This window comes from Nomascus leucogenys, chromosome 12 (genome assembly GCF_006542625.1).
Source record: "Nomascus leucogenys isolate Asia chromosome 12, Asia_NLE_v1, whole genome shotgun sequence".
Classification (NCBI taxonomy): Eukaryota; Metazoa; Chordata; class Mammalia; order Primates; family Hylobatidae; genus Nomascus; species Nomascus leucogenys.
The window spans coordinates 81,408,492-81,435,309 of record NC_044392.1 but is presented as its reverse complement, the minus strand read 5'-3'; the positions used below and the strand labels follow the sequence as shown (position 1 = coordinate 81,435,309).

At 38.1% G+C, this 26,818-nt stretch overlaps 1 protein-coding gene across 3 annotated transcripts in view; it reads left to right on the top strand.

Annotated features, from left to right (window-relative positions):
• The window catches only part of CCDC18 (coiled-coil domain containing 18), a 100,602-nt gene that overhangs the window by 63,171 nt on the left and 10,613 nt on the right, over window positions 1-26,818 (top strand). For all 3 annotated transcript variants that reach the window (XM_012500463.2, XM_003260057.2, XM_030825037.1), the window contains 6 exons: window positions 3,001-3,100; window positions 3,694-3,810; window positions 11,605-11,748; window positions 13,475-13,678; window positions 15,750-15,887; window positions 22,053-22,250. In XM_012500463.2, coding sequence (XP_012355917.1) covers window positions 3,001-3,100; window positions 3,694-3,810; window positions 11,605-11,748; window positions 13,475-13,678; window positions 15,750-15,887; window positions 22,053-22,250 — 901 coding nt within the window. The remainder of the gene's footprint in view (window positions 1-3,000; window positions 3,101-3,693; window positions 3,811-11,604; window positions 11,749-13,474; window positions 13,679-15,749; window positions 15,888-22,052; window positions 22,251-26,818) is intronic.

Genomic DNA, 26,818 nt, shown 5'->3' with positions numbered 1-26,818 from the left:
GCACTTTCCTAGGAGAGGTTCTCCATGAAGGCCCTGCCTCAGCAGCAAACTTCTGCCTGGAGAACCAGGCCTTTCAAACATCCTCTGAAATCTAGGTGGAGGTTCCCAAACCTCAATTCATGACTTCTGTGTACTCACAGATTCAACATTGGGTAGAAGCTGCCAAGGCATGGGGCTTGCACCCTCTGAAGCCATGGCCCATGCTCTATGTTGGCCTTTTTCAGCCACAGCTAGAGTGGCTGGGATGTGGGGCACCAAGTCCCTAGGCTGCACACAGCATGGTGACCCTGGATCCCACCCATGAAACCATTTTTTCCTCCCAGGCCTCCAGGCCTGTGATGGACAGGCTGCTGCAGAGACCTCTGACATGCCCTGGAGACATTTTCCCCATTGTCTTGGGAATTAACATTTAGCTCCTCATTACTTACGCAAATTTCTGCAGCTAGCTTGAATTTCTCCTAGAAAATGGGATTTTCTTTTCTATCACACTCAAGTCACCTCTGGAGTGCTTTGTTGCTTAGAAATTTCTTCCACCAGATACCCTAAATTATCTCTTCGAAGTTCAAAATTCCACAAATCTCTAGGGCAGGGGCAAAATGCCACCACTCTCTTCACTAAAACTTAAGAGTCACCTTTGCTCCAGTTCCCAACAAGTTCCTCATTTCTCTCCAAGACCACCTCATTCTGGACTTTATTGTCCATATCGCTATCAGTATTTTGGTCAAAGCCATTGAACAAGTCTCTAGGAAGTTCCAAACTTTCCCACATTTTCCTGTATTCTTCTGAGCCCTCCAAACTGTTCCAGCCCTTACCTGTTACCCAGTTCCAAAGTCGCTTCCACATTTTTGGGTATCTACAGTAGTGCCCCACTTTACTGGTACCAATTTACTGTATTAGTGACTTTTCACGCTGTTGATAAAGACATACCTGAGACTGGGCAATTTACAAAAGAAAGAGGTTTAATGGACTCACAGTTCCACATGGCTAGGGAGGCCTCACAATCATGGTGGAAGGTGAAAGGCACATCTCACATGGTAGCAGACAAGAGAACTTGCGCAGGGAGCCTCCCATTTTTAAAACCATCAGATCTCATGAGACTTATTCACTGTCATGAGAATAGCCAAGGAAAGACCTGCCCCCATGATTCGATTACCTCCCACTGGGTCTCTCCTAAACATGTGGAATTCAAGATCAGATTTGGGTGGGAACACAGCCAAACCATATCATATAGTGTATCCATACAAAGAATATTATTCAGTCATAAAAACGAATAAACTACTGATACATGGTACAAAGTGCATGAACTTTGAAAACATTATGCTAAGTGAAAGGAACCAGACACATGATGCATAATTCCATTTATATGAAATATTCAGAATTGGCAAATTCATAGAGAAAGAAAGATTAGTGGTTGCCAGGTACTAGGGGAAGGGAAAATGGAAAATAAGTGCTAATGAGTATGAAGTTCTTTGTGGGGGACCGATGGAAAAATACTGGACATAGATAGTGGTGATGGTTACACAACATTACGAATATACTTAATGCTTCTGAATGGTACACTTTAAAATGGTTAAAATGGTAAATTTTATATGAATTTTACCACAGTAAAAAAAATCCAAGTTCCTTATCTTGGAATACAAAGCCCTATGTGGTCTGGTTCCTGTCTACTTCTCTGGCCTCATTTCATACAACTCTCCTTGTTCCTGACATTTTTCTTATACTTTACACTTACCAAGTTTGCTTCTACCATGCAACCTTGGCCATAGCTGTTTCTTTTTTACTGGAATAACAGTTATATGGTCAGCTTCTTCTTGTCCTTCACATTACTTCAGAGAGAAGCCTTCTCTGACTACCTACTCTAAAGTAGCCACCCAGTCACTACCTCATCACGCAATTAATGCTCTAACATAGCACTTAATATTATATTTTTCTTACTTAGGTGTCTGTCTTTTCTCCTGGAGCTATTAGAATGTAAACTCAGATCAGAGACATTTATCTTTTTTACTATTTAATCCACAGCACTTAGAACCCTGGCATATAGGAAACATCCAGTAAATATTTGCAAAATAAGTAAGTGAATGAAAACATGAAAGATGTAAACAGTGAAATCTTAAGTTCTAGCTAACAGATGAATCATGGAAGCTCCACTATTTGCATAGATAGAAGTTAGAGTTTTCTTTAATTTCATACTATTTTTAGAATATTAGTTTTAGCCTTGTGTTATACCTCTTGAGACTTTTAGAAGAATATTAAAAACAACTCGTTAAAGAAGTTCAAAATCTTCTTTTTAAAAATTAGTACCCTTATCAGTACTATTTCATATTTCAGACTGGAAAATCATATGAAGATTTTCAAGATCAACATTTTCAGCCTTTGTCATATCAGAACTTAGAGTTTCAAATTATTCTCTGATCACAGGCTTCACTTTGGTAAAAGCCTTAAAATTGTGTCACTATTAAGCATTTTATAATATAAGGTTATACATAAATTAGGGTTTAAGAGGGCTTAGAATTTGTAATATTTTTATATTAGATTTAAGTGCTTTTTTATATGTAAGGCATCATTTTGAGTAACATCCTCATGAGAAATACTATGGTTAAATGCCTCATTCAATTGTAATGAAGTCACAGCTGTTATATGTAAAAGACTTTGAAATACTCCTTTGATCTGTGTATGAAAAAATGTGGGTATGTATTTTTAAAAATTCTTACAATCATTCAATCTTGGAGTCCTGGGAGTGTTTTAACAATTAGCTTAAATTATCTGTAATACCACAGTGTGAGTTAACTTTTACCCTTTTAGAATACCCTTTATTAAATTAATTGTCTTGATGTCAATCTTTTTATCTATTATTCCTTAAATTTGACCCTTTCAGTCTGACTTGATTGCATATATTATTTTGCTTTTAATTTATAGAAGAGGTAACCTGGTTGACCTAACTTTTTAAAATTATACTATTCCTACTATCTGCTTTGATCTTTTTCCTTTGATAAATTGTAGAGAATGCAAGATGGAGATTGAAGACAAAAAGCAGGAGCTCCTTGAAATGGATCAGGCACTTAAAGAGAGAAATTGGGAACTAAAGCAAAGAGCAGCTCAGGTTGATTTTTCTTGATTATATTTTAATGAAGTTTTCTCTTATGACACAGTCACACAGGATTTGAGAGGTCAGCAATTTTTTTGTAAAATGGGCATTTTTATAGCATATCTTTTCTCTGCACATAGGGTTTATTAAATTAGAGATATGTCATCTCTCTTTATCTTGATATTTTTCTAGCAAGTAGATTTTGAAAATGAGGATTAGCTTAGTATCTGAGCCTTTTGATCCCTTATATTACCCCTTATCAGAAGAAGCTGAGTGTTGGAGGAACAAAAATATTTGGAAGGCATTATTTAGCACTTTTTATCCAGCATAAAATGAAGTCTGAATTATTTATTTGTCATTTATGAACACAACTATATTTTATTTCTATAATGTATATGGGATTGAATGTCACTATGTATTGTTAAAAAAATGTATAGAGGGCTCATGAACCAGTATTAGTAAACAATGATTATTTTTCCCATTTAAAAAATAATTTGAAATGAGTTCATACTTGTTATACTTGCTGTAAACAATTACAAAGCCTATTCTAAGCATACAAGTTTTTATATCAGAATAAAATTGAACAACAGTTTAAGGTTATTTTTTAGGTTACACATTTGGATATGACTATTCGTGAGCACAGAGGAGAAATGGAACAAAAAATAATTAAATTAGAAGGTACTCTGGAGAAATCAGAATTGGAACTTAAAGAATGTAACAAACAGGTAAATTATTTTAAAATTACATATTTTTAATTATTTTTTAAAAAATTCAAACTGTAACTAAAAACACCCCTTCACATAGTGGGTGTTTTTTGTTATTGTTGTTTTGTTTTTTGTTTTTCTGGAGACAGAGTTGCTCTCTGTCGCCCAGGCTGGAGAGCAGTGGCACGTGATCATACCTCACTGCAGCCTCGAGTTCCTGGGCTCAAGCAAGCCACCTGCCTCAGTCTCCCCAAAGTTTTGGGATTACAGGCATGAGCTACCACACTCTGTGGATCTTTCACTTCTTTGATTAAATTTCTTCCTAGATACTTTATTTTTTTGTAGCTGCTTTAAATAGGATTGCCTTCTTGATTTCTTTTTCAGATTGACTGCTTTTAGTGTATAGAAATGCTACTGATTTTTGCATGTTAATTTTGTATCTTGCAACTTGACTGAATTTATCAGTTCTTTTTTTGTTTTTGTGTTGTTTGTGTTTTGAGACAAGATCTCACCCTGTCATCTGGGCTGGAGTGCAGTGTCGTGATCATAGCTCACTGCTGCCTCAACAGCCCAAGCTCAGGTGATCCCTCCACCTCAGTCTCCGAAGTAGCTGGGACTACAGGCGTGCACCACCATGGTTGGCTAATTTTTTAATTTTTTGTAGAGATGGGGTTTTGCCATGTTGCCTAGGTAGGTCTCAAACTCCTGGGCTCAAGCGATCTGCCCCCCTCAGCTTCCCAAAGTGCTGGGATTACAGGCATGAGACACCACACCAGCCCTGTTTATCAGTTCTAATAGTTTTTTGGTGGAGTTTTCAGATTTTTCCAAATATAAGATTATATCCTCTGCAAACAAGGATAATTTAACTTCTCTCTTTCCAATTTGGATGCCCTTTCTTTCTCTTGTCTAGTTGCTCTAGTCAGGACTCCCAGTATTATACTGAATAATAGTGGTGAAAGTGGGCATACTTGTCTTGTTCTATATCTTAGTGGAAAGACTTTCAGTTTTTACCTATTCCTATGACATTAACTATGGGTTTGTTGTAGATGATCTTTACTGTGTTATTTTCCTTCTTTTTTTTTTTTGAGACGGAGTCTTGCTCTGTCACCCAGGCTAGAGTGCAGTGGCTTGATCTCAGCTCACTGCAACCTCCGCCTCCCAAGTTCAAGCAGTTCTCTGCCTCAGCCTCCCCAGTAGCTGGGATTACAGGTGCCCACCACCACGCTCGGCTAATTTTTGTATTTTTAGTAGAGACTGGGTTTCACCATCTTGGCCAGGCTGGTCTTGAACTCCTGACCTCATGATTTTACACACCTCGGCCTCCCAAAGTGCTGGGATTACAGGCGTGAGCCACTGCGCCCAGCCTGTTATTTTCCTTCTATACCCAATTTGTTGAGAGCTTTTACAATGAAAAGATGTTGAATTTTATCTGATGCTTTTCAATAATGCTTTTAATTTTAATATGAAATTATTATATGGTTTTTGTCCTTGATTCTGTTGATGTAATGTATCATGTTTAATGATTTGTGTATGTTGAACCATCTTGGCATCCCTGGGATGAATTCCACTTGGTTATGGTGAATGCTCTTTTAAAAATGTTTTTGAATTCAGTTTGATGGTATTTTGTTGTGGATTCTGCCTCTGTGTTCATCAGGGATATTGGCCTGTTGTTTTCTGTTTCTGTTATGTCCTTGTCTGGTTTTGGTATCAGGGTAATGCTGGCCTTGTAGAATGAGTTTAGAAGTGGGCCAGGCATGGTGGTGCGTGCCTGTAATCCCAGCACTTTGGGAGGTCGAGGTGGGCAGATTGCCTGAGCTCAGTTCAAGACCAACCTAGACAACCTGGTGAAACCCCATCTCTATAGAAAATAGAAAAATTAGCCAGGTGTAGTGGCATGTGCCTGTAGTCCCAGCTACTAAGGAGGCTGAGGTGGAAGGATTGCTTGAGCCTGGGAAGTAGAGGCTGCATTAAGCCATGAGTGCACAACTGCACCCCAGCCTGGGTGACAGAGTGAAACCCTGTCTCAAAAAAAAAAAAAAAGTGTTCCCTCCTCTTCAATTTTTTTGTAATAGTTTGAGTAGAATTGGTATTAGTTTTTCTTTAAATGGTAGAATTCAGCAGTGAATCTATCAGATCCTGGGCTTTTCTTTGATGGGCAACTTTTTATTACTGCTTTTATCTCATTACTTGTTATTGTTCTATTCAAGTTTTCTGTTTCTTCATGGTTCAGTCTCAGTAGGTTGTGTGGGTCCAGGAATTTATCCATTTCTTCTGGTTTTTCCAATTTGTTGGTATGTAGTTGTTCATAATAGTCTGTAGTGATCCTTTGTATTTCTGTAGTATGAGTTGTAATGTTTCCTTTTTCATCTCATTTTATTTATTTGGATTCTCTTCGTAGTCATCTAAAGGTATTTGTTAATTTTATCTTTTCAAGAAATCAACTCTTTGTTTCATTTATCCTCTGTATTGTTTTATAGTCTCAATTTCATTTATTTTTGCTCTGATCTTTATTACTGCTTTCCTTCTAATAATATTGGGTTTGGCTGTTGCTATTCCAGTGTGGGAAAGGCAGTTCAAGACCAACTTGAACTTACCTTTTGTAGAGACAGGGTCCCACTATGTTGCTCAGGCTCACATTCTTATCAGCACATGGAATTATCCAGAATACATAAATGTATTATGTATTATCCAGAATATATAATATGTTAGGCCACAAAATAAGTCTCATCAAATTTTTAAAGGTAGAAATCCTATCAAATATATTCTCAATGCAATTCTAAAAGCATCATTTTCAGTAATATGTCCAATAATATTTTCAATAATGCTTTTAATTTTAACATGCACCCTTAGGTGCACTGTTTGTTTGAAATTTTTGTATTTTTTTGACGTAAGCAGTTATTGCTATAAACTTTCCTCTTGGTACTGCATTCACAGTAGCCCGTAGGTTTTGTTATGTTGTATATCCATTTTTATTTGTTTCAAGACATTAAAATTTTTTTTAAAAAAATTTCTTCACTCACCCTTTGTTCATTCAGGTGCATGTTGTTTACATTTTATGTATTTATATAATTTCTAAAGTTCCTCTTATTATTGATTTCTATTTTTATTCCATAGTGGTTAGATAATATATTTGATAGGATTTCTACCTTTTAAAATTTGATGAGACTTATTTTGTGGCCTAACATATTTATGTATTCTGGATAATATTACATGTGCAGATAAGAAGGTGAGCCTGGGCAACATAGTGGGACCCTGTCTCTACAAAAAGTGAAAAAAAATTAGCCAGGTGTGATGATGAGCACTTGTAGTCCCAGCTACTTGGGAGGCTGAGGCGGGAGGATCACTTGAACCCAGGAGGTCGATGCTGCAGTGAGCTATGATTGTGCCACTGCACTCCAGCCTGGGCATCAGAGTGAGACCCTGTCAAAAAAAAAAAAGAAAGAAAAGAGAGAAAAAAAGAATATGTTTTCAGCAACAGTGGATGAAATGTTCTGTAAATGTCAGTTACAAAATGCCTCCTTGGCCTAGTTTTTAGTTGAACTCTGATGTTTCTTTGTTGGTTTTTTTAATCTGGACAATCTGTCCATTACTGAGAGTGGGGTATTGAATTCCCTGTCTATTGTTTTACTGCAACCACCTATTTGTCCCTTGATATCTATTAATGTTTGCTTTATGTACTCGGGAGCTTTATATGCCTGGGTGCATAGATATTTATAATTTTTGTATCCTCTTGCTAGCATGACACATTTATTATTATATACTGGCCTTCTTTGTCTCTTTTTACTGTCTTTTTTTTTTTTTTTTTTTTGAGACGGAGTCTCGCTGTCGCCCAGGCTGGAGTGCAGTGGCGCGATCTCGGCTCACTGCAGGCTCTGCCCCCTGGGTTCACGCCATTCTCCTGCCTCAGCCTCCCGAGTAACTGGGACTACAGGCGCCCGCCACCTCGCCCAGCTAATTTTTTGTATTTTTAGTAGAGACGGGGTTTCACTGTGTTAGCCAGGATGGTCTCGATCTCCTGACCTCGTGATCCACCTGCCTTGGCCTCCCAAAGTGCTGGGATTACAGGCATGAGCCACCGCGCCCGGCCTCTTTTTACTGTCTTTGATCTGTAGTCTGTTTTGTCTAAGTATAGCCATTTCTGCTCTTTTGATTTCCATTTGAATGGAATATCTTTTTACATTCTTTTACTTTCAGTCTATGTGTGTCTTTATGAAGTGAATTTCTTTTAGGAAGCATATAGTTGGATTTGTTTTTTAATCTATTCACCCACTCTATGTGTTTTAAATGGAAAATTTAGTCCAGTTACATTCAATGTTATTATTAATAGGTAAGGATCTGTGCCTTTCTGTTACTTGTTTCTTAGTTGTTTTGTAACTCCTCCCTTTCTTTCCTACTTACTATCTTTCATTGTGGTTAAATGATTTTTTCTGGTAGTATGATTAATTGGTTGCTATTTATTTTTAGTGTATCTCTCATAGGTTTTTGCTTTGTGGTGAGACTTATACAAAACATCCTATTATAACAAGTTATCAAAAACTGATATCAACTTAACTGTGATAGCAAAAACAAAAAAAAAAAAGTAAAAACTTGTATACTTTAATCTCCTTATCTTTCCACATTTTGAATTTTTGGTGTTCCAAATAAATTGTTTTATTGCCTATCTCTGAATAAATTGTTGTAATTATTATTTTTAATAATTTTGCCTTTTAGTCTTCTTACTAAAGATATAAGTGCTTTACATACCATGATTTCAATGTTGGTATAACAGTCACATCAGTGGCTGTTTTTCTTTTAAGTTTGAAGTATTCCCTTTAGCATTTCTTGCAGGACAGTAGTCTACTAGCGATATGTTTGGGAAAGCATCTCTTCTTCATTTCTGAACTGTGCTTGGCACGGTATTCATGATCGACAGGTTTTTTTTGTTCAACACTGCGTATGTCATCTTACTCCCTCCTGGTCTGTAAATTTCTGCTGAAGTGTCTGCTACCAGGCATATTGGATCTTCCTTACATATTATTTGCTGCTTTTCTCTCACTGCTTTCAGGATCCTGTGTTTGTCTTTGATCTTTGAGAGTTTCATTATAATATGTCTTAGGGTGTTATTATTTGGGTTGAATCTGATTAGCAATCTTTGACCTCTTTATACCTGCGTACTTATTTCTTTCCTCAGGTTTGGAAATTTTTCTGTTGTTTCTTTAAAAAAGCTTTCTACCCGTCTTTCTCAGTTCTCTTTTTAACTCCAATAATTCAAATATTTGCTCTTTTGATGTTGTCCCAAAGATCCCATAAGCTTTGTTTATTCCTTTTTATTCCTTTATTCCTCCTCTCACTGTGTAGTTTATCTATCTATCTATCTATCTATCTATCTATCTATCTATCTATCTATCTAACTAACTAACTAACTAACATGGGGTCTCTGTTACCCGGAGGTGGAGTGCAGTGGCACAATCATAGCTCAATGTAGCCTTGACCACCTGGGCTCAAAGAATCCTCCCACTTCCACATTGTGAGTAGCTGGGATTACAGGTGCATGCCGCCACACCTGGCTAATTAAAAAAAAAAAATATTTTAAGTGATGGAGTTTCACTATGTGACTCAGTCTGCTCAAACTCCTGGGCTCAAGTGATCCTCTCAGCCTACTGAGTGTCTGGGATTACAGATGTGAGCCACCATCCTCAGCTCTGATTATATACTTTCAAATAGTCCATCTTCAAGCTCACTGATTCTATTTGACCCATTCTGCTGTTGATGCTCTTAATTTCATTTTTCACTTCATTTATTGTATTTTTTAGCTCCAAAATTTTTGTTTGATTTTTTAAAAATTATTTTATTCTCTGTTAAATTTTTTTGATAAATTTCTCAATTGATTCTCTGTGTCTTCTTAGAGTTTGTTGAACTTCCTTAAAATGGCTATTTTCAGTTCTTTGAGAGATCACACATCTCCATCACTTCAGGGTTACTCTCTGGTGCCTAATTTTGTTCATTTGGTAAGGTCATATTTCTTTCAGTGTTCTTGATGCTTGTAGATATGCAATGACATCTGCATATTCAGGGACTGGGTATTTATTTTAGTCTTTGCAGTCTGGCTTAGTTTGTGCTTGTCCTTTTTGGGAGGCCCTTCCAGGAATTTAAGCAAACTGGCTTTTGTTTTCCCTGAGGCTGTGATCACTGTAGCTGTTGAACACTAGAGAATGATCTACATCCAGGCTTGCTGCAGGTCTTACGAGGGCTTCAAGGTTGACATGGCTTTCCGGCCCACATGGACCTAGGAAAGATTCAAGTTGCGTACTAAGGCTGTGGGAATGCTTGCCAGGGACCCAGGTCCAGAAGGCTGTCCTGGTGGCCCAGATGGGCATGTTTCCCAGCAAATCTTTTGACGGGTGGGATGAGTCTCTAGTTGCAATGAAAGGGGCTGGAGTTGAGACTGGCCCTCTTGGGATATATTGTGGAATGGAGGCTGGAGAGCCCAGTCTCAGCTTAGAGGGGCACACGTAGCCCAGCAAGCTCCTTCACAGGATATTTCCCCAACGACAGTGTGAGGAGCTAGAGTTGAGACTGGGCCCTCTCGGCATCTGCTGTGAGATGGAGGCTGGAGAACCTATCTTGTTGGCCCAGACAGGGCCAGCAGGTCTCAGCTCAGATGGAATAGTTCCCTGTCTACAGTGGGAGGTGCTGGAGCTGAGATTTAACCCCTTTAGCATCTGCTGTGGGACAGAGGCTGGAGAGCCTATCTCATTATTTCAGAGGGGTATATGTCTCCCAGCAAGTCCCTGCACAGACGGGATAGTTCCCTGATTGCAGCAGGAGAGTTGGAGCTGAGACTGGGTCCCCTTGGGATCTGCTCTGGGACAGAGGTTGGCAAGCCTTTCAAGGAGGCTTAGACTCCTAGGCGGCAGGATAAGGACAGGTCTCCCTTTGGGTCTGTGTGTGAGCAGCTCAGAGCTGGGACCTCAGCTGAGGGGAGTTGGAGCAGAGTCACCAGGCACCTTTCCGGTTCACTGCTGATACTGATGTCAGCAGGGAGAGAGCCTTTCCACTAAGGCACTAGTATGCATGATTCCTTATGGACCCCTTTTCAGATGGTTGTGCTTGCAGGCTGAAGGCCAAATGGGTCTGTAGCCAAGTCCCTTGGGGACGTGGGCTGTTTCCAGGCTTGAACCCAGAAGCAAGCTTGGCAGATCAGCCACCTGGGTTTCTGTCTGTGCTCTCAAAATAACCCTCCCACATCTTCGTCTCTACCAGGATTTCACAAACACCTACCTGAATCCTGAGGCTCCTGCAAAGAGACTTTTGACTATGGAAAGGTGCAGGATTCTTTTTTTATTTTATTTTATTTTAAATTAACAGTGTTTATTTACCTCTAGGTATTGTTGAGAGACTCAGGTGAAGACATAATTTTCATTTTGTAATTTACAGACTTCTATAAGCTAAAACAAAAACAAAAAAGTCTTCTCTATTTAATATAATGGTAGAATACAACTTCTACTTTTATGCATTTTAGTTTTTTAAATTTCAGTCGCTTTTGGGGTACAAGTAGTTTTGGTTACATAGATACATTTTATAGTGGTGAAGTCTGAGAGGGTGCAGGATTCCTGTTGTTGTGGGGGAATATGAGTGGGTTACCCTCTATTCTGCCTTTCTGGTAATGTCCAAGAACAAGAATTTTTGTGCTTATTTCCAGGATACGATTGCCTTAACTTATTTATATTTTGCTTTTAGATGAGTGTTTAAAGCTTGACTTACTTGGAACACAGAGCATTGATTAAATTACATTTCATTAGTTTTATTGATACTGCTTATCTGTTTAAAATTCAGATAGAAAGTTTGAATGACAAATTACAAAATGCTAAAGAACAGCTTCGAGAAAAAGAGTTTGTAATGCTACAAAATGAACAGGAGATAAGTCAATTGAAAAAAGAAATCGAAAGAACACAACAAAGGATGAAAGAAATGGAGAGTGTAAGCAAATTATTTCCACCTAAGGAACAAGTGGTAGTCTCTGTTGAGTGAAATGAATCTTTATGTTTTAAACTGGTTGGTTTTAATATACAGAAACTGTGCCATAACTGTTTTTAGGCTAGTTTTTTGTGCCAGAAACCTGTTAGTTTCTTTGACCTTTTAAAATATTTTTCCTATGGTCTAGGTATAGGCAAAGACAGTGTCTTATTTATCTGTGTATACAGGCCTTTGCCGGCTATCTTTCATATAGTAAATCTACAATATATGCTTATTTGGTTGACAAATATTTATTGAGAAACTGCTATGTAATAGAATTGAGGAGTCAGCTTTTTTTTTTTTTTTTTTTTTTTTTTTTTTTTTTTTTGAGAGTGAGCCTCTCTCTGTTGCCCAGGCTGGAGTGCAATGGCGCAATCTTGGCTCATTGCAACCTCTGCTTTCTGGGTTCCAGTGATTCTCCTGCCTCAGCCTCCCGAGTAGCTGGGATTACAGGCGCCTGCCACCACGCCTGGCTAATTTTTGTATTTTTAGTAGAGATGGTGTTTCACCATATTGGCCAGGCTGGTTTTGAACTCCTGACCTTGTGATCCGCCTGCCTCGGCCTCCCAAAGTGCTGGGATTACAGGCGTGAGCTACCGTGCCTGGCCGAAGAGTCAGCTATTAATAAGATACAGTGTTTTGTCTATTAGGAACTCCATCAAAAGAATGGATAAATAAATAATTGTACATTGAGACCAAGTGCAGTGAGTTGCCAGATGAAGTTTGATGACTTCATATCATCAGTATGCATGTGTGTTGACTGGTGAATTCATTCCTCCACTTGCTTTTTTAAAAAGTGAATTTAGGATCAGGCATGATGACCCACACTTATAATCCCAGCACTTTGGGAGGCCAAGTTGGCAGGATCATTTGAGCCCAGAAATTCAAGACCAGCCTGGGCATCATAGCAGTGGGACCCCTGTCTCTACAAAAACATTAAAAAACTAGCTAGGTGTGGTGATGCATGCCTGTGGTCCCAGCTACTTGGGAGGCTGAGGTGGGAGGATTGCTTGAGCCTGGGAGGTCAAGGCAGCAGTGATTTGTGATCACGCCGCTGCCCTCCAATCTGGGCAACAGAGCAGGAGCCTGTACCAAACGAAGACGAAGAAGAGAAAGAAGAGGAAGAAGAGGAGGAAGAGGAAGAAGGAGGAGGGGAGGAGGGGGAGTGGGGAGGGGGGGAGGAATACTTTATTAGAAATTTAATTGAGTAATATAAAACCATTTCAGTGGGAGTAGCAGCCCCAGTGATAAGTTTTACTTTCACAGAGAGTAAGACCTTAACCCAGCTGTGTGGATTAAATGGTGGATTTTAATTATCTATACCAATACATTCTCTGTCTTTGACATAGATAATCAAATGTTAACTTCTCTTTTCTCTTTATGTTTTCTGTCATAAATATTACGTTCAAAATGATAAAAGATTATATGGCTTGTGTATGTTACAGTCATGTAATATATATCAATAAGAGTCCCAATTATGGTATTTTTGTCTTTTTGTTATTAGATTTTTTTTCTTGAATATCAGTTTCACAGTGGGTGATACTCATTGTATGTTAAATTTTAACATACTCATTGTATGTTAAAGGATTTAGTTGGAAGGGAGAAATATACTTATTAAGCAAAATCAGAATAAGAAATAGGTTATTTACATATTTCATTCTGAAACCTACAAATACCTTATGCTTTTCAGGTTATGAAAGAGCAGGAACAGTACATTGCCACTCAGTACAAGGAGGCCATAGATTTGGGGCAAGAATTGAGGCTAACCCGGGAGCAGGTGCAGAACTCTCATACAGAATTGGCAGAGGCTCATCGTCAGCAAGTCCAAGCGCAGAGAGAAATAGAAAGGCTCTCTAGTGAACTGGAGGATATAAAGCAACTCTCTAAAGAGAAAGTAATCCCTATTTTAAATAATCTTATGTATCTGAAAACCGAATTATACACTTAAAAATGGTTAAAATGGTCAATTTTGTGTATATTTTACCACAATTTTAGAAAATAATGAACTGTGTTATATATAGATAACATTGTAATATAACCCGGAAGTCCTTCAGAACTGAGTTTTGGCTCAACTAGTTCTCAAATTGAGTTATAAAGCACTTTTAGACTTTTAACTGAGTTCAAGCTCTTACTTGAAGAAAAAATAAAGCTAATCTTTTTTGAGTAAAAATTTTTACATTTGTAGTGACTCTTAAAAATGAAAACTATTGGCTGGGCACGGTGGCTCACACCTGTAATCCCAGTACTTTGGGAGGCCGAGGCAGGCGGATAACAAGGTCAGGAGTTCGAGACCAGCCTGGCCAATATGGTGAACACCATCTCTACTAAAAATACAAAAAAAAATTAGCCAGGCATGATGGCGGGCACCTGTAGTCCCAGCTACTCGGGAGGCTGAGGCAGGGGAATCGCTTGAACCCCGAAGGCAGAAGTTGCAGTGAGCTGAGGTTGTGCCACTGCACCCCAGCCTGGGTGACAGAGCGAGACTCCATCTCAAAAAAAAAAAAAAAAAAAAAAAAAAAAAAAAAAAAAAAAACATGAAAACTATCTAAATTTGTAACTATGTAAATTTGTAACTTTTAGGAAACCTGTAGTTCAAAACCCTTGGTTGGTAAAGTAACTTAGAGGTAAAGTGCTTTTAAAAAGCAAGAATACTAATATAAATTTTATTTTTCCAGTATTTGGTAGGAAGTTAACTACTTGGCTTAAAAATATTTACATTGGTATACTTGGGTTAATTATTTAGACTTTAAGAAAAATGTGTTTATTGATGTTGCAAAAAAAAAAATTCTGCTTTCCATTGTTTAATTCATGGTTTCCATGGTTTAATTCAATTCCATAGGAATTGAATTAAAATATTTTTACCTTTAATTTTGGTTAAGCCTACCTATGTTGTTATTCACATTTCTGGATGGTTAGACCAGCAAAGCATACATAGAGAATGTTTATTAGAGATATATTATACATTTGGGGTTCTAGGAAAAGGAAAGCTATCTACTTTTATCTCATTTCTGCCTTTATCAATAGTGTCAAAGTATAGTACAATTGGTTTTTATTTGATAAGCTAAGCTCACTTTAAAAAGTGAATTAAAGTTAGGAGTTTTTTAATTGACAGTGTTTTAAATATTATATTTTAACCCAAAACTAAATATATATTGATATGTTTTTCCTTTGATGTAGGGCCAAACCTTGGTTCTTTTTGTATGAGTCATTTGATTAGAATTCTACCTAGTCTTTCTCACATAACTAGAATCCTACCTGGTCTTTCACCACACTATATTCTATCATCTATAGTTTCCAATTTTGCTTTCTTTAAAGTGGAGGAAGAATTAATTAAAAGACATTTGTAAGTGAATCAGACTGTAACATGTTATATTTTTATGGGACCTCCTACCATATTTTATAACAATTTTGAGTGCTTCTAATTGGATAGCAAAATGTTCACGACTTACTCATTGAGCTGGTTCAAAACATATAACTTAGTTTTTGGATAAAAACTTTGCATTTGCTTATTTCATCATGTTCATAATCTATAATAAAATTACACAATTAAAATTACAAGCACAGTTAGCTAAATTAGCATAAATAAGTTTGAATAAAAACACAACTGTCTCTTGATAAATAGACAATATATATAGTGAGCAAAAATATACAGGCATACCTAGCAGTAGACTGTTATCTGCCAGAGTTCAGTGTCCTGTGGTTATTATTAATAGTTCATTTTATAGAAAGCATTGGTTAGTGAACATCTATTTTATGATGACAGCAAACAATTATATTAATACTCTCCCATTAATAGTCTCTGAAATGTCTAGATTTTAAAGCATACTATTTAGTAAGTTAACTTTGTGTCTGTGTTTATATAATATAAAAAAATTAAACTGCTTCCAATAATGCACTGGATTAGTTTAGCTATAATAACCAAATAAACAAGTTTTATAGCTTTTACTCAATATGTCATTTCTAAGGATGCCCATGGAAACCATTTAGCTGAAGAACTGGGGGCTTCTAAAGTACGTGAAGCTCATTTAGAAGCAAGAATGCAAGCAGAAATCAAGAAATTGTCAGCAGAAGTAGAATCTCTCAAAGAAGCTTATCATATGGAGGTAAAGAAAAATTTAATTTGTTTTGATAGTGCCCACTAAAGTAGGTTGACCTATCTGGACAAAATTTTGAGTCCAGCTCTTAAGTGTTCATTATTGAGTAATACATTGTGGTCTTCATTTCTGGTAGCCTAAATATACAGCTTTCACTTTAATATACTGTGGGGTTAAGAGCTTGAATTCCTGAGCCAGGCAACCTGATTCTAAACCCTAGCTCACCACGGAGCCACCTGTATTACCTTGGGTAAGTTACTTAACCTCTGTCTAAAATGGATATAATAATAGTATCTTCCTCATAGAACTGTGGTGAATATTAAATGAATTAATATATAAGTTATAAAATAGCATTTGTAAAAGATTAACTGGAAATATTTAATAACTGATATAAACCATTTCATGTGATGTAAATCTATAATGCTTTGCAATTTTCAACATTTCTTCTTATAATAACTTAGCTAGAGAGATAATACTAGAGCCTTTTTATCTATCAGCATGTCTTGAGCCTTCATAGAAATGGGCAGTATTATTAACTAGAATAGCATTTTTCGTCTTTTTAAAAACTACATTTAAAGATATTACCCAAAATCTTTGTATATGATTTAAATAAATTACTTATGTTTAGTGCTAATAAAGCATTTTTTCTAATATGGCAAGGGTTGCAAATATTTATGTTAAACTCCATTCAAGGGGGTTTGGTGACATTTTTGTGGGTGATTGGTAGGGCTTGTGGGGACCATGTCTTGCTTAAATACATTTAGAATCATATCTCTTTGAAAGCATTGTGCCTGCCAAACAAAACATATTTACAAGCTGAATCTAATCCTAAGGCTAAGAATTTGCAACCTTTGATCTTTAGGGACAAACGTGAATGAATGCTGTTGGACTCAGCATAATTATATAATTGTTATTAACAGCTCAACTTAGTAACTATCAGTAATAATTAGGTGCTCTCAAGTGTTTGCCCTTAGCTACTCATTACACTTCATTATATGGCCTCTGCTCTGTTTTTAAGTATAATTATCCAATTTTTTCTTTTAGTTTTATAAGCCACCTGAAATTATAAATAGATTGTACATAAAATAAATTGTAAAATTAGTTCAGTATTGCTATCTTTTTTAAAAAGAGATGGGGTCTGTGTTGCTCAGACTGGCCTCAAATTCCAGAGCTCAGATAACCCTCCCCTGTCAGCCTCTAAGTAGCTGGGAGTAAAAGCACATGCTGACCAGGCGCAGTGGCTCACACCTGTAATCCCAGCGCTTTGGGAGGCCAAGGCAGGTGGATCACTTGAGGTCAGGAGTTCGAGACCAGCCTGACCAACATGGCAAAACCCCATCTCTACTAAAAATACAAAAATTAGATAGGCGTGGTGGCGCATGCCTGTAATCCCAGCTACTCAGGAGGCTAAGGCAGGAGAATTGCTTGAACCTGGGAGGCAGAGGTTGCAGTGAGCCGAGATCGCACCATTGCAGTCAAGCCTGCGTGACAAGAGTGAAACTCCGTCTCAAAAAAAAATAAGTACATGCCACTGCATTTTAATATTTAATATTACTATTTAATATTTGATACTAATATTTTGTCTATAATATTGAAGTATATATTTTTACCTGTTTGGAAGTTGACAAATTTACTTTTAAAATATATATGTTGTTTGAATATAAAAATGAGAGGATATGGTATTAAAGTAATAGAGAGCTAGAAAAGACGATCAATAATTTTTAGCAGTTTTTTAAATTATATTTTAAAAGTATTTTTTCTTTCTTTTTTTTTTATACTTTAAGTTCTGGGGTACACGTGCAGAACATGCAGTTTTGTTACATAGGTATACACATGTACCCATCAACCTGTCACCTACATTAGGTATTTCTCCTAACATTATCCCTCCCCTAATCCCCCACCACCCAACAGGCCCCGGTGTGTGATGTTCCCCTCCTTAGGTCTATGTGTTCTCATTGTTTAACTCCCACTTATGAGTGAGAACATGCGGTGTTTGGTTTTCTGTTCTTGTGATAGTTTGCTGAGAATGATGGTTTCCAGCTTCATCCATGTCCCTGCAAAGGACATGAACTCATCCTTTTTTATGGCTGCATAGTATTCCATGGTGTATATGTGCCACATTTTCTTTATCCAGTCTATTATTGATGGACATTTGGGTTGGTTCCAAGTCTTTGTTATTGTGAATAGTGCCACAATAAACATACATGTGTGTCTTTATAGTAGAATGATTTATAATCCTTTGGGTATATACCCAATAATGGGATGGCTGGGTCAAATGGTATTTCTAGTTCAAGATCAACAGTATTTTTTAATATATAGGTTTCCAAATTGTCAGAAAATCACTTAATAATTATGCAAAACTCCTGACTTTTTGGAGGAGAATAAGATTGTTTTAACCTTTAATTATGAAAAATTTAAATATATTTAAAAATAGAATAGTATAAATAGTATACATCCTCTTATTTATTTTTGAACATTAATAATTATCAATGCATAGCCAATTTATTTCATCCATAAATACATTGACCATTTTCTTTATCTAAAAGAGAATACTTTTGAGAATGAAAAGGAATGCTATAGTAATTACATGAGGGTACCAGGCATAAAACCCAGACAGTCCTAAGCATTCTCGGAAGTGTGTCAACATACCTTTAACCTTTGAAAGCACAATGCTTTCAAAGAGATATGATTCTAAATGTATTTAAGCAAGACATGGTCCCCACAAGCCCCACCAATCTAAGCAAGACATGGTCCCCACAAGCCCCACCAATCACCCACAAAAATGTTACCAAATTCCCTTGAATGGAGTTTAACATAAATGTTAAACCCATTCCCAATCCATCCCCCATATTCACATATTATTTGAAGCAAATTTTAGACATAATTATTTCATCTGTAAATAATTATGTAGACATAATTATTTCATCTGTAAATAATTATGTAGACATAATTATTTCATCTGTAAATAATTATGTAGACATAATTATTTCATCTGTAAATAATTATGTAGACATAATTATTTCATCTGTAAATAATTATGTAGACATAATTATTTCATCTGTAAATAATTATGTAGACATAATTATTTCATCTGTAAATAATTATGTAGACATAATTATTTCATCTGTAAATAATTATGTAGACATAATTATTTCATCTGTAAATAATTATGTAGACATAATTATTCTATATTCAATAAGTATCTTGTTCCATTTTCCATTAGTCCATTTTCACACTGCTATAAAGAAATACCTGAGATTGGATAATTTATAAAGAAAAGAGGTTTAATTAACTCACAGTTTCACATGGCTGGGGACACCTCGGGAAACTTACAATCATGGCAGAAGGTTAAGGGAAAGCAAGGCATGTCTTACATGGCAGCAGGAGAGAGAGAGTGTGTGGAAATGCCACACTTGTAATCCATCAGATCTCATGAGAATGAATTTACTAGCATGAGAACAGCTTGGGGGAACCACCCCCATGATCCAATCAGCTCCCACCAGGTACCTTCCTCCACACGTGAGGATTATAATTCGAGATGAGATTTGGGTGGGGACACAGAGCCAAGCCATATCATTCCAACCCTGGCCCCTCCCAGATCTCATGTCCTTCTCACATTTCAAAACACAATCATGCCTTCCCAACAGAACCCCAAAGTCTTAACTCATTCCAGCATTAACCCAAAAGTCCAAGTCCAAAGTCTTATCTGAGACAAGCCTTCCATCTATGAGCCTATAAAATAAAAAACAAGTTAGTTACTTCCAAGATACAATGTGGGTACAGGCATTGGGTAAATACTCTCCTTCCACATGGGAAAAATTGGCCAAAACAAAGAGGCTGCAAGGCCCATGCAAATCTGAAACCCAGTGGAGCAGTCATTAAATGTTAAAGCTCCAAAATAATCTCCTTTGAGTCCATGTCTCACATCCAAGGTACGCTGATGCAAGGCGTGGACTCCCAAAGTTTTGGGCAGCTCCACCCCTGTGGCTCTGCAGGGTATAGCCCCAGTGGCTGTTTTGATGGGCTGGCGTTGAGTGCCTGGGGCTTCTCCAGGTGCATGGTGCAAGCTGTTGGTGGATCTACCATTCTGGGGTCTGGAGAATGGTAGATCCAGACCCCAGAATGGACTCTGTGTGGGGGCTCCAACCTCACATTTCTCCTCTGTACTGCCTTAGTAGAGGTTCTCCATAAGGGCTCCACCTCCACAGCAGACTTCTGCTTGGACTTCCAGGCATTTCCACACATCCTCTGAAAAATAGGCAGAGCCTCCCAAAGCTCAACTCTTGTCTTCTGTGCACCTGCAGACTTAATACCACATGGAAGCTACCAAGGTGTGGGGCTTGCACCCTGTGAAGCAATGGTCTGAGCTGTACCTTGACCCCTTTTAGCCATGGGTAGAGCTGAAGCAACTGCAATACAGGTCACCCCGTCTTGAGGCTGCACAGAGCAGTGGGGCTCTGAGCCTGGCCCACAAAACCATTTTTTCCTCCTAGATATCCAGGCCTGTGATGGGAGGGGCTTCCTTGAAGATCTGGAGGGGCTTTCCTTGAAAATGGCCTGGAGACATTTTCTCCATTGTCTTGGCAATATTTAGCTCCTCATTACTTAAGAAAATTTCTGCAGCCAGCTTGAATTTCTCCCCATAAAATGGGTTTATGGCAAAGCTGTCTGTCAATTTCCCCATTGTCTTGGCAATATTTAGCTCCTCATTACTTAGGAAAATTTCTGCAGCCAGCTTGAATTTCTCCCCATAAAATGGGTTTTATGGCGAAGCTGCACATGGTGAAGCTGCAAATTTTTTTTAACTTTTATGCTCTGCTTCCCTTTTAAACATAAGTTCCAATTTCAGATAATCTCTTTGTGAATGCATATGACTGTACGCTTTCACAAAAGCCAGATCACCTCTTGAATCCTTAAAAATTTCTTCTCTCAGAGACCCTAAATCCTCTCTCTGAGCTTCAAAGTTCCACAGATCTCTAGGGTGGGGGCAAAATGCCACTGGTCTCTTTGCTAAAACATAGCAAGATACTCTAGTTTCCAGTAAGTTTCTCATCTCCATCTGAGACCACCTGAGCTTGCACTTCATTGTCCATATCACTATCAGCATTTTGGTCAAAACCATTTGACAAGTCTGTAGGAAGTTCCAAACTTTCTCACATCTTCCTGTCTTCTGATTCCTCCAAACTCTGTTCTAACCTCTGCCCATTACCCAGTTCCAAAGTCACTTCCACATTTTCAGGTTATCTTTATACTAGTACCCCACTATTCTGATACCAGTTTTCTGTTATTAGTCCATTTTCACACTGCTATAAAAACTGAGTCAATTAAACCTCTTTTCCTTATAAATTACACAGTCTTAGGGCTGGTGTGAGTGCCTGAGGCTTTTCCAGGTGAAGGTGCAAGGGCTGTCGCTGGATCTACCATTCTGGGGTCTGGAGAACGGTGACAATTGCAGGGTAATTTATAAAGAAAAGAGGTTGAATTGACTCACAGTTCCACGTGGCTGGGGAGGCCTCAGGAAAATTACAATTCTTACAATTATGGCAGAAGGGGAAGCAAGTCATGTCTTACATGGTGGTGGGAGACAGAGAGCAAGAGGGGAAGTGTCACACTTTTAAATGATCAGATCTCATGAGAACTCACTATCATGAGAACAGCATGGGTGAAACCATCCCCATGACCCAATTACCTCCCACCAGGTTGCTCCTTCGACATATGGGAATTACAATTCAAGATGAAGCCTGGGTGGGGATACGGAACCAAACCATAACATAGCTCTAAAAGATAAGGGCTATTTTTTGGAACAGAACCACAATACCATTATCACACCTAAAAACTGACAGTGACTCCTTAATATCATCAAATATCCAATAATTGTTCACATTTCCCCAATTGTCTCAAAAATGTCTTTATAGTTTATTTGTTCAAATCAGTACCCAAATAGAGTCCATTGCATTTGGTTAATTAAGTTCTTAAGTAAATTGAAGATTATGGATTCCTTTTCTCCCTTTTTCCCTCTAGTATTCGTTGAGAAATCAGATGTTTGTAACTATAAACAGAATTTACTTTTTTTAAAGAAAAAGTAAATAAAAGTAGAAAGGATTAGACTGTTGTTGAATCCAGTTTCATTCTATTTTTTAATTTTTTTTCTTTTCCAATTCTGGGGCTATATAGATGATTTCACATCAAGAGAACCATGCAAAGTGGAAGATTTCTGCTGACTCTCAAAAGACTTCTGTTCAGCAACTAAATGAACAGTTAGAGAAGGCAAAACTGGAATTAGAAGAAGCTCAGGATACTGTAAGCAATTTGCATCAAGTCCAAGATAGGAATGAAGTAATTGAAGCTGCAAATGAAGCATTACCTACTAAAGTAAGTAAACATTTAAAAGTAATAAAGCATATCTATGAAAACGTAAATGTCTGACTTATTTACCTGTCTTTGTAGTTTATAGAGGACTATATGACCAAATATTGGCCTGTTTGAATAAAAAGCATTTTATTTAGAAGATGTTGAATTTAAGAAATTATTAAGATGATGTACATCTTATTACCATAGAAGATATAATTTATAAATGCTCAAATATAAACTCATCTAATCATAATGTTTAGAGGGTTTTATACTTGATGTACCTAAAAAAAAGTAGAAGCATTTTTCAAAATCAGCAAAGTTCGTTCAAAATCATAAAGTAGGCTGGGCGTGGTGGCTCACTCCTGTATTCCCAGCACTTCAGGAGGCCGAGGTGGGCAGATCACTTGAGGTCAACAAGGGCAAAGACAATTTTTTGAGAGCCATGAAGGCATTATTATATTATGGCTCACTAAAATTACGTTCACAACAGTGACCTTCTTTGAGTCTTAAGAAAAAGTTGAATTAATTTAATGTATTCAGTGTACTATATTTAATTATAAAAGTTATGTGTTTAACTGTAAGTTAAATAAAATCCTATTTATATGAGATAACACATATCAATTATGGCTAGATAATGCAGAAGAGGAAAAAGAAAGACTGCAGCTGTGTACAGTCCTATTCTGTGCCAACTCTACAACTGTTTTGTTAATTATGATTTTAAGAATGTGAATGTAGGATTTACAACAAAAAATTGGCACTCTAGCCACTTAAAAATCATATAAATCGGGGATGGGTTCCAAGATGGCCGAATAGGAACAGCTCCGGTCTGCAGCTCCCAGCGTGGTCAACGCTGAAGATGGGTGATTTCTGCATTTCCAACTGAGGTACCTGGTTCATCTCACTGGGACTGGTTGGACAGTGGGTGCAGCCCACGTAGGGTGAGCCGAAGCAGGGCGGGGCATCACCTCACCCAGAAAGCACAAGGGGTTGGAGGATTTCCCTTTCCTAGCCAAGGGAAGCCGTGACAGACGGTATCTGGAAAATCGGGACACTCCTGCCCTAATACTGCGCTTTTCCAACCATCTTACAAGTGGCACATCAGGAGATTATATCCTGCGCCTGGCTTGGTGGGTCCCACGCCCACAGAGCCTTGCTCACTGCTAGAGCATCAGTCCGAGATCGAACTGCAAGGTGGCAGCCTGGGCTGGGGGAGGGGCATCTGCCATGGCTGAGGCTTGAGTAGGTAAAGCGGCTGGGAAGCTCGAACTGGGTGGAGCCCACCACAGCTCAACAAGGCCTGCCTGCCTCTCTAGACTCCTCTGGGGGCAGGGCATAGCTGAACAAAAGGCAGCAGAAACTTCTGCAGACTTAAATGTCCTTGTCTGACAGCTCTGAAGAGAGCAGTGGTTCTCCCAGCATAGAGTTTGAGCTCTGAGAACGGACAGACTGCCTCCTCAAGTGGGTCCCTGACCCCTGTGTAGCCTAACTGGGAAACCCCTGCCAGTAGGGGCCGACTGACACTTCATACAGCTGGGTGCCCCTCTGAGATGAAGCTTCCAGAAGAAGGATCAGGCAGCAATATTTGCTATTCTGCAACCTCTGCTGGTGATACCCAGGCAAACAGGGTCTGGAGTGGACCTGCAGAAAACTCCAACAGACCTGCAGCTGAGGGACCTGACTGTTAGAAGGAAAACTAACAAACAGAAAGGAATAGTATCAACATCAACAGCAAGGACATCCACACCAAAACCCCATCTGTAGGTCACCATCATCAAAAACTGAAGTTAGATAAAACCACAAAGATGGGGAGAAACCAGAGAAGAAAAGCTGAAAATTCTAAAAACCAGAGTGCCTCTTCTCCTCCAAAGGATTGCAGCCCCTCACCAGCAATGGAACAAAGCTGAATGGGGAATGACTTTGATGAGTTGACAGAAATAGGCTTCAGAAGGTCGGTAATAACAAACTTCTCCAAGCTAAAGGAGGATGTTTGAACCCATTGCAAGGAATCTAAAAACCTTGAAAAAAAGATTAGATGAATGGCTAACTAGAATAAACAGTGTAGAGAAGACCTTAAATGACCTGATGGAGCTGAAAACCATGGCACGAGAACTGTGTGACACATGCACAAGCTTCAGTAGCCGAATTGATCAACTGGAAGAAAGGGTATCAGTGATTGAAGATCAAATGAATGAAATAAGGTGAGAAGAGAAGTTTAGAGAAAAAAGAATAAAAAGAAACAAACAAAGCCTGCAAGAAATATGGGTCTATGTGAAAAGACCAAATCTACATCTGATTGGTGTACCTGAACGTGATGGGGAGAATGGAACCAAGTTGGAAAACACTCTTCAGGGTATTATCCAGGAGAACTTCCCCAAGCTAGCAAGGCAGGCCAACATTCAAATTCAGGAAATACAGAGAACAACACAAAGATACTCCTCGAGAAGAGCAACCCCAAGACACATAATTGTCAGATTTACCAATGTTGAAATGAAGGAAAAAATGTTAAGGGCAGCCAGAGAGAAAGGTTGGGTTACCCATAAAGGGAAGCCCATCAGACTAACAGCGGATCTCTTGGCAGAAACTCTACAAGCCAGAAGAGAGTGGGGGCCAAAATTCAACATTCATAAAGAAAAGAATTTTCAACTCAGAATTTCATATCCAGCCAACCTAAGCTTCATAAGTGAAGGAGAAATAAAATCCTTTGCAGACAAGCAAATCCTGAGAGATTCTGTCACCACTAGGCCTGTCTTACAAGAACTCCTGAAGGAAGCACTAAACATGGAAAGGAACAACTGGTACCAGCCACTGCAAAAACATGCCAAATTGTAAAGAACATCAATGCTAGGAAGAAAGTGCATCAACTAACGAGCAAAATAACCAGCTAACATCATAATGATAGGATCAAATTCACACATAACAATATTAACCTTAAATGGAAATGGGCTAAATGCCCCAATTAAAAGACACAGACTGGCAAATTGGATAAAGATTCCAAACCCATCAGTGTGCTGTATTCAGGAGACCCGTCTCACATGCAGAGACACACATAAGCCCAAAATAAAAGGATGGAGGAAGATCTACCAAGCAAATGGAAAACAAAAAAAAGCAAGGGTTGCAATCCTAGTCTCTGATAAAACAGACTTTAAACCAACAAAGATCAAAACAGACAAAGAAGGCCATTACATAATGGTAAAGGGATCAATTCAACACGAAGAGCTAACTATCCTAAATATATATGCATCCAATACAGGAGCACCCAGATTCATAAGTCAAGTCCTTAGAGACTTACAAAGAGACTTAGACTCCCACACAATAATAATGGGAGACTTTAACACCCCACTGTCAACATTAGATGGATCAACAAGACAGAAAATTAACAAGGATATCCAGGACTTGAACTCAGCTCTACACCAAGCCGACCTAATAGACATCTACAGAACTCTCCACCCCAAATCAACAGAATATACATTCTTCTCAGCACCAAATTGCACTTATTCCAAAATCGACCACATAGTTGGAAATAAAGCACTCTTCAGCAAACGTAAAAGAATAGAAATCACCACAAACTGTCTCTCAGACAACAGTGAAATCAAATTAGAACTCAGGATTAAGAAACTCACTCAAAACCGCACACCTACATGGAAACTGAACAACCTGTTCCTGAATGACTACTGGGTACATAACGAAATAAAGGCAGAAATGAAGATGTTCTTTGAAACCAATGAGAACAAAGACACAACATACCAGAATCTCTGGGACACATTTAAAGCAGTGTGTGGAGGGAAATTTATAGCACTAAATGCCCACAAGAGAAAGCAGGAAAGATCTAAAATCGACACCCTAACATCACAATTAAAAGAACTAGAGAAGCAAGAGCAAACAAATTCAAAAGCTTGCAGAAGGCAAGAAATAAGCAAGATCAGAGCAGAACTAAAGGAGATAGAGACACAAAAAACCCTTCAAAAAATCAATGAATCCAGGAGCTGGTTTTTAGAAAAGATCAACAAAATTGATAGACCACTAGCAAGACTAATAAAGAAGAAAAGAGAGAAGAATCAAATAGACGCAATAAAAAATGCTAAAGGGGATATCACCACTGATCCCGTAGAAATACAAACTACCATCAGAGAATGCTATAAACACCTCTACACAAATAAACTAGAAAACCTAGAAGAAATGGATAAATTCCTCGACACACACACCCTCCCAAGACTAAACCAGGAAGAAGTTGAATCCCTGAGTAGACCAATAACAGGTTCTGAAATTGAGGCAGTAATTAATAGCCTACCAACCAAAAAAAGTCCAGGACCAGACAGATTCATAGCTGAATTCTACCAGAGGTACAAAGAGGAGCTGATACCATTCCTTCTGAAACTATTCCAATCAATAGAAAAATAGGGAATCCTCCCTAACTCATTTTCTGAGGCCAGCATCATCCTGATACCAAAGCTTGGCAGAGACACAACAAAAAAAGAGAATTTTAGATCAATATCCCTGATGAACATCGATGCGAAAATCCTCAGTAAAATACTGGCAAACTGAATCCAGCAGCACATCAAAAAGCTTATCCACCACAATTAAGTTGGCTT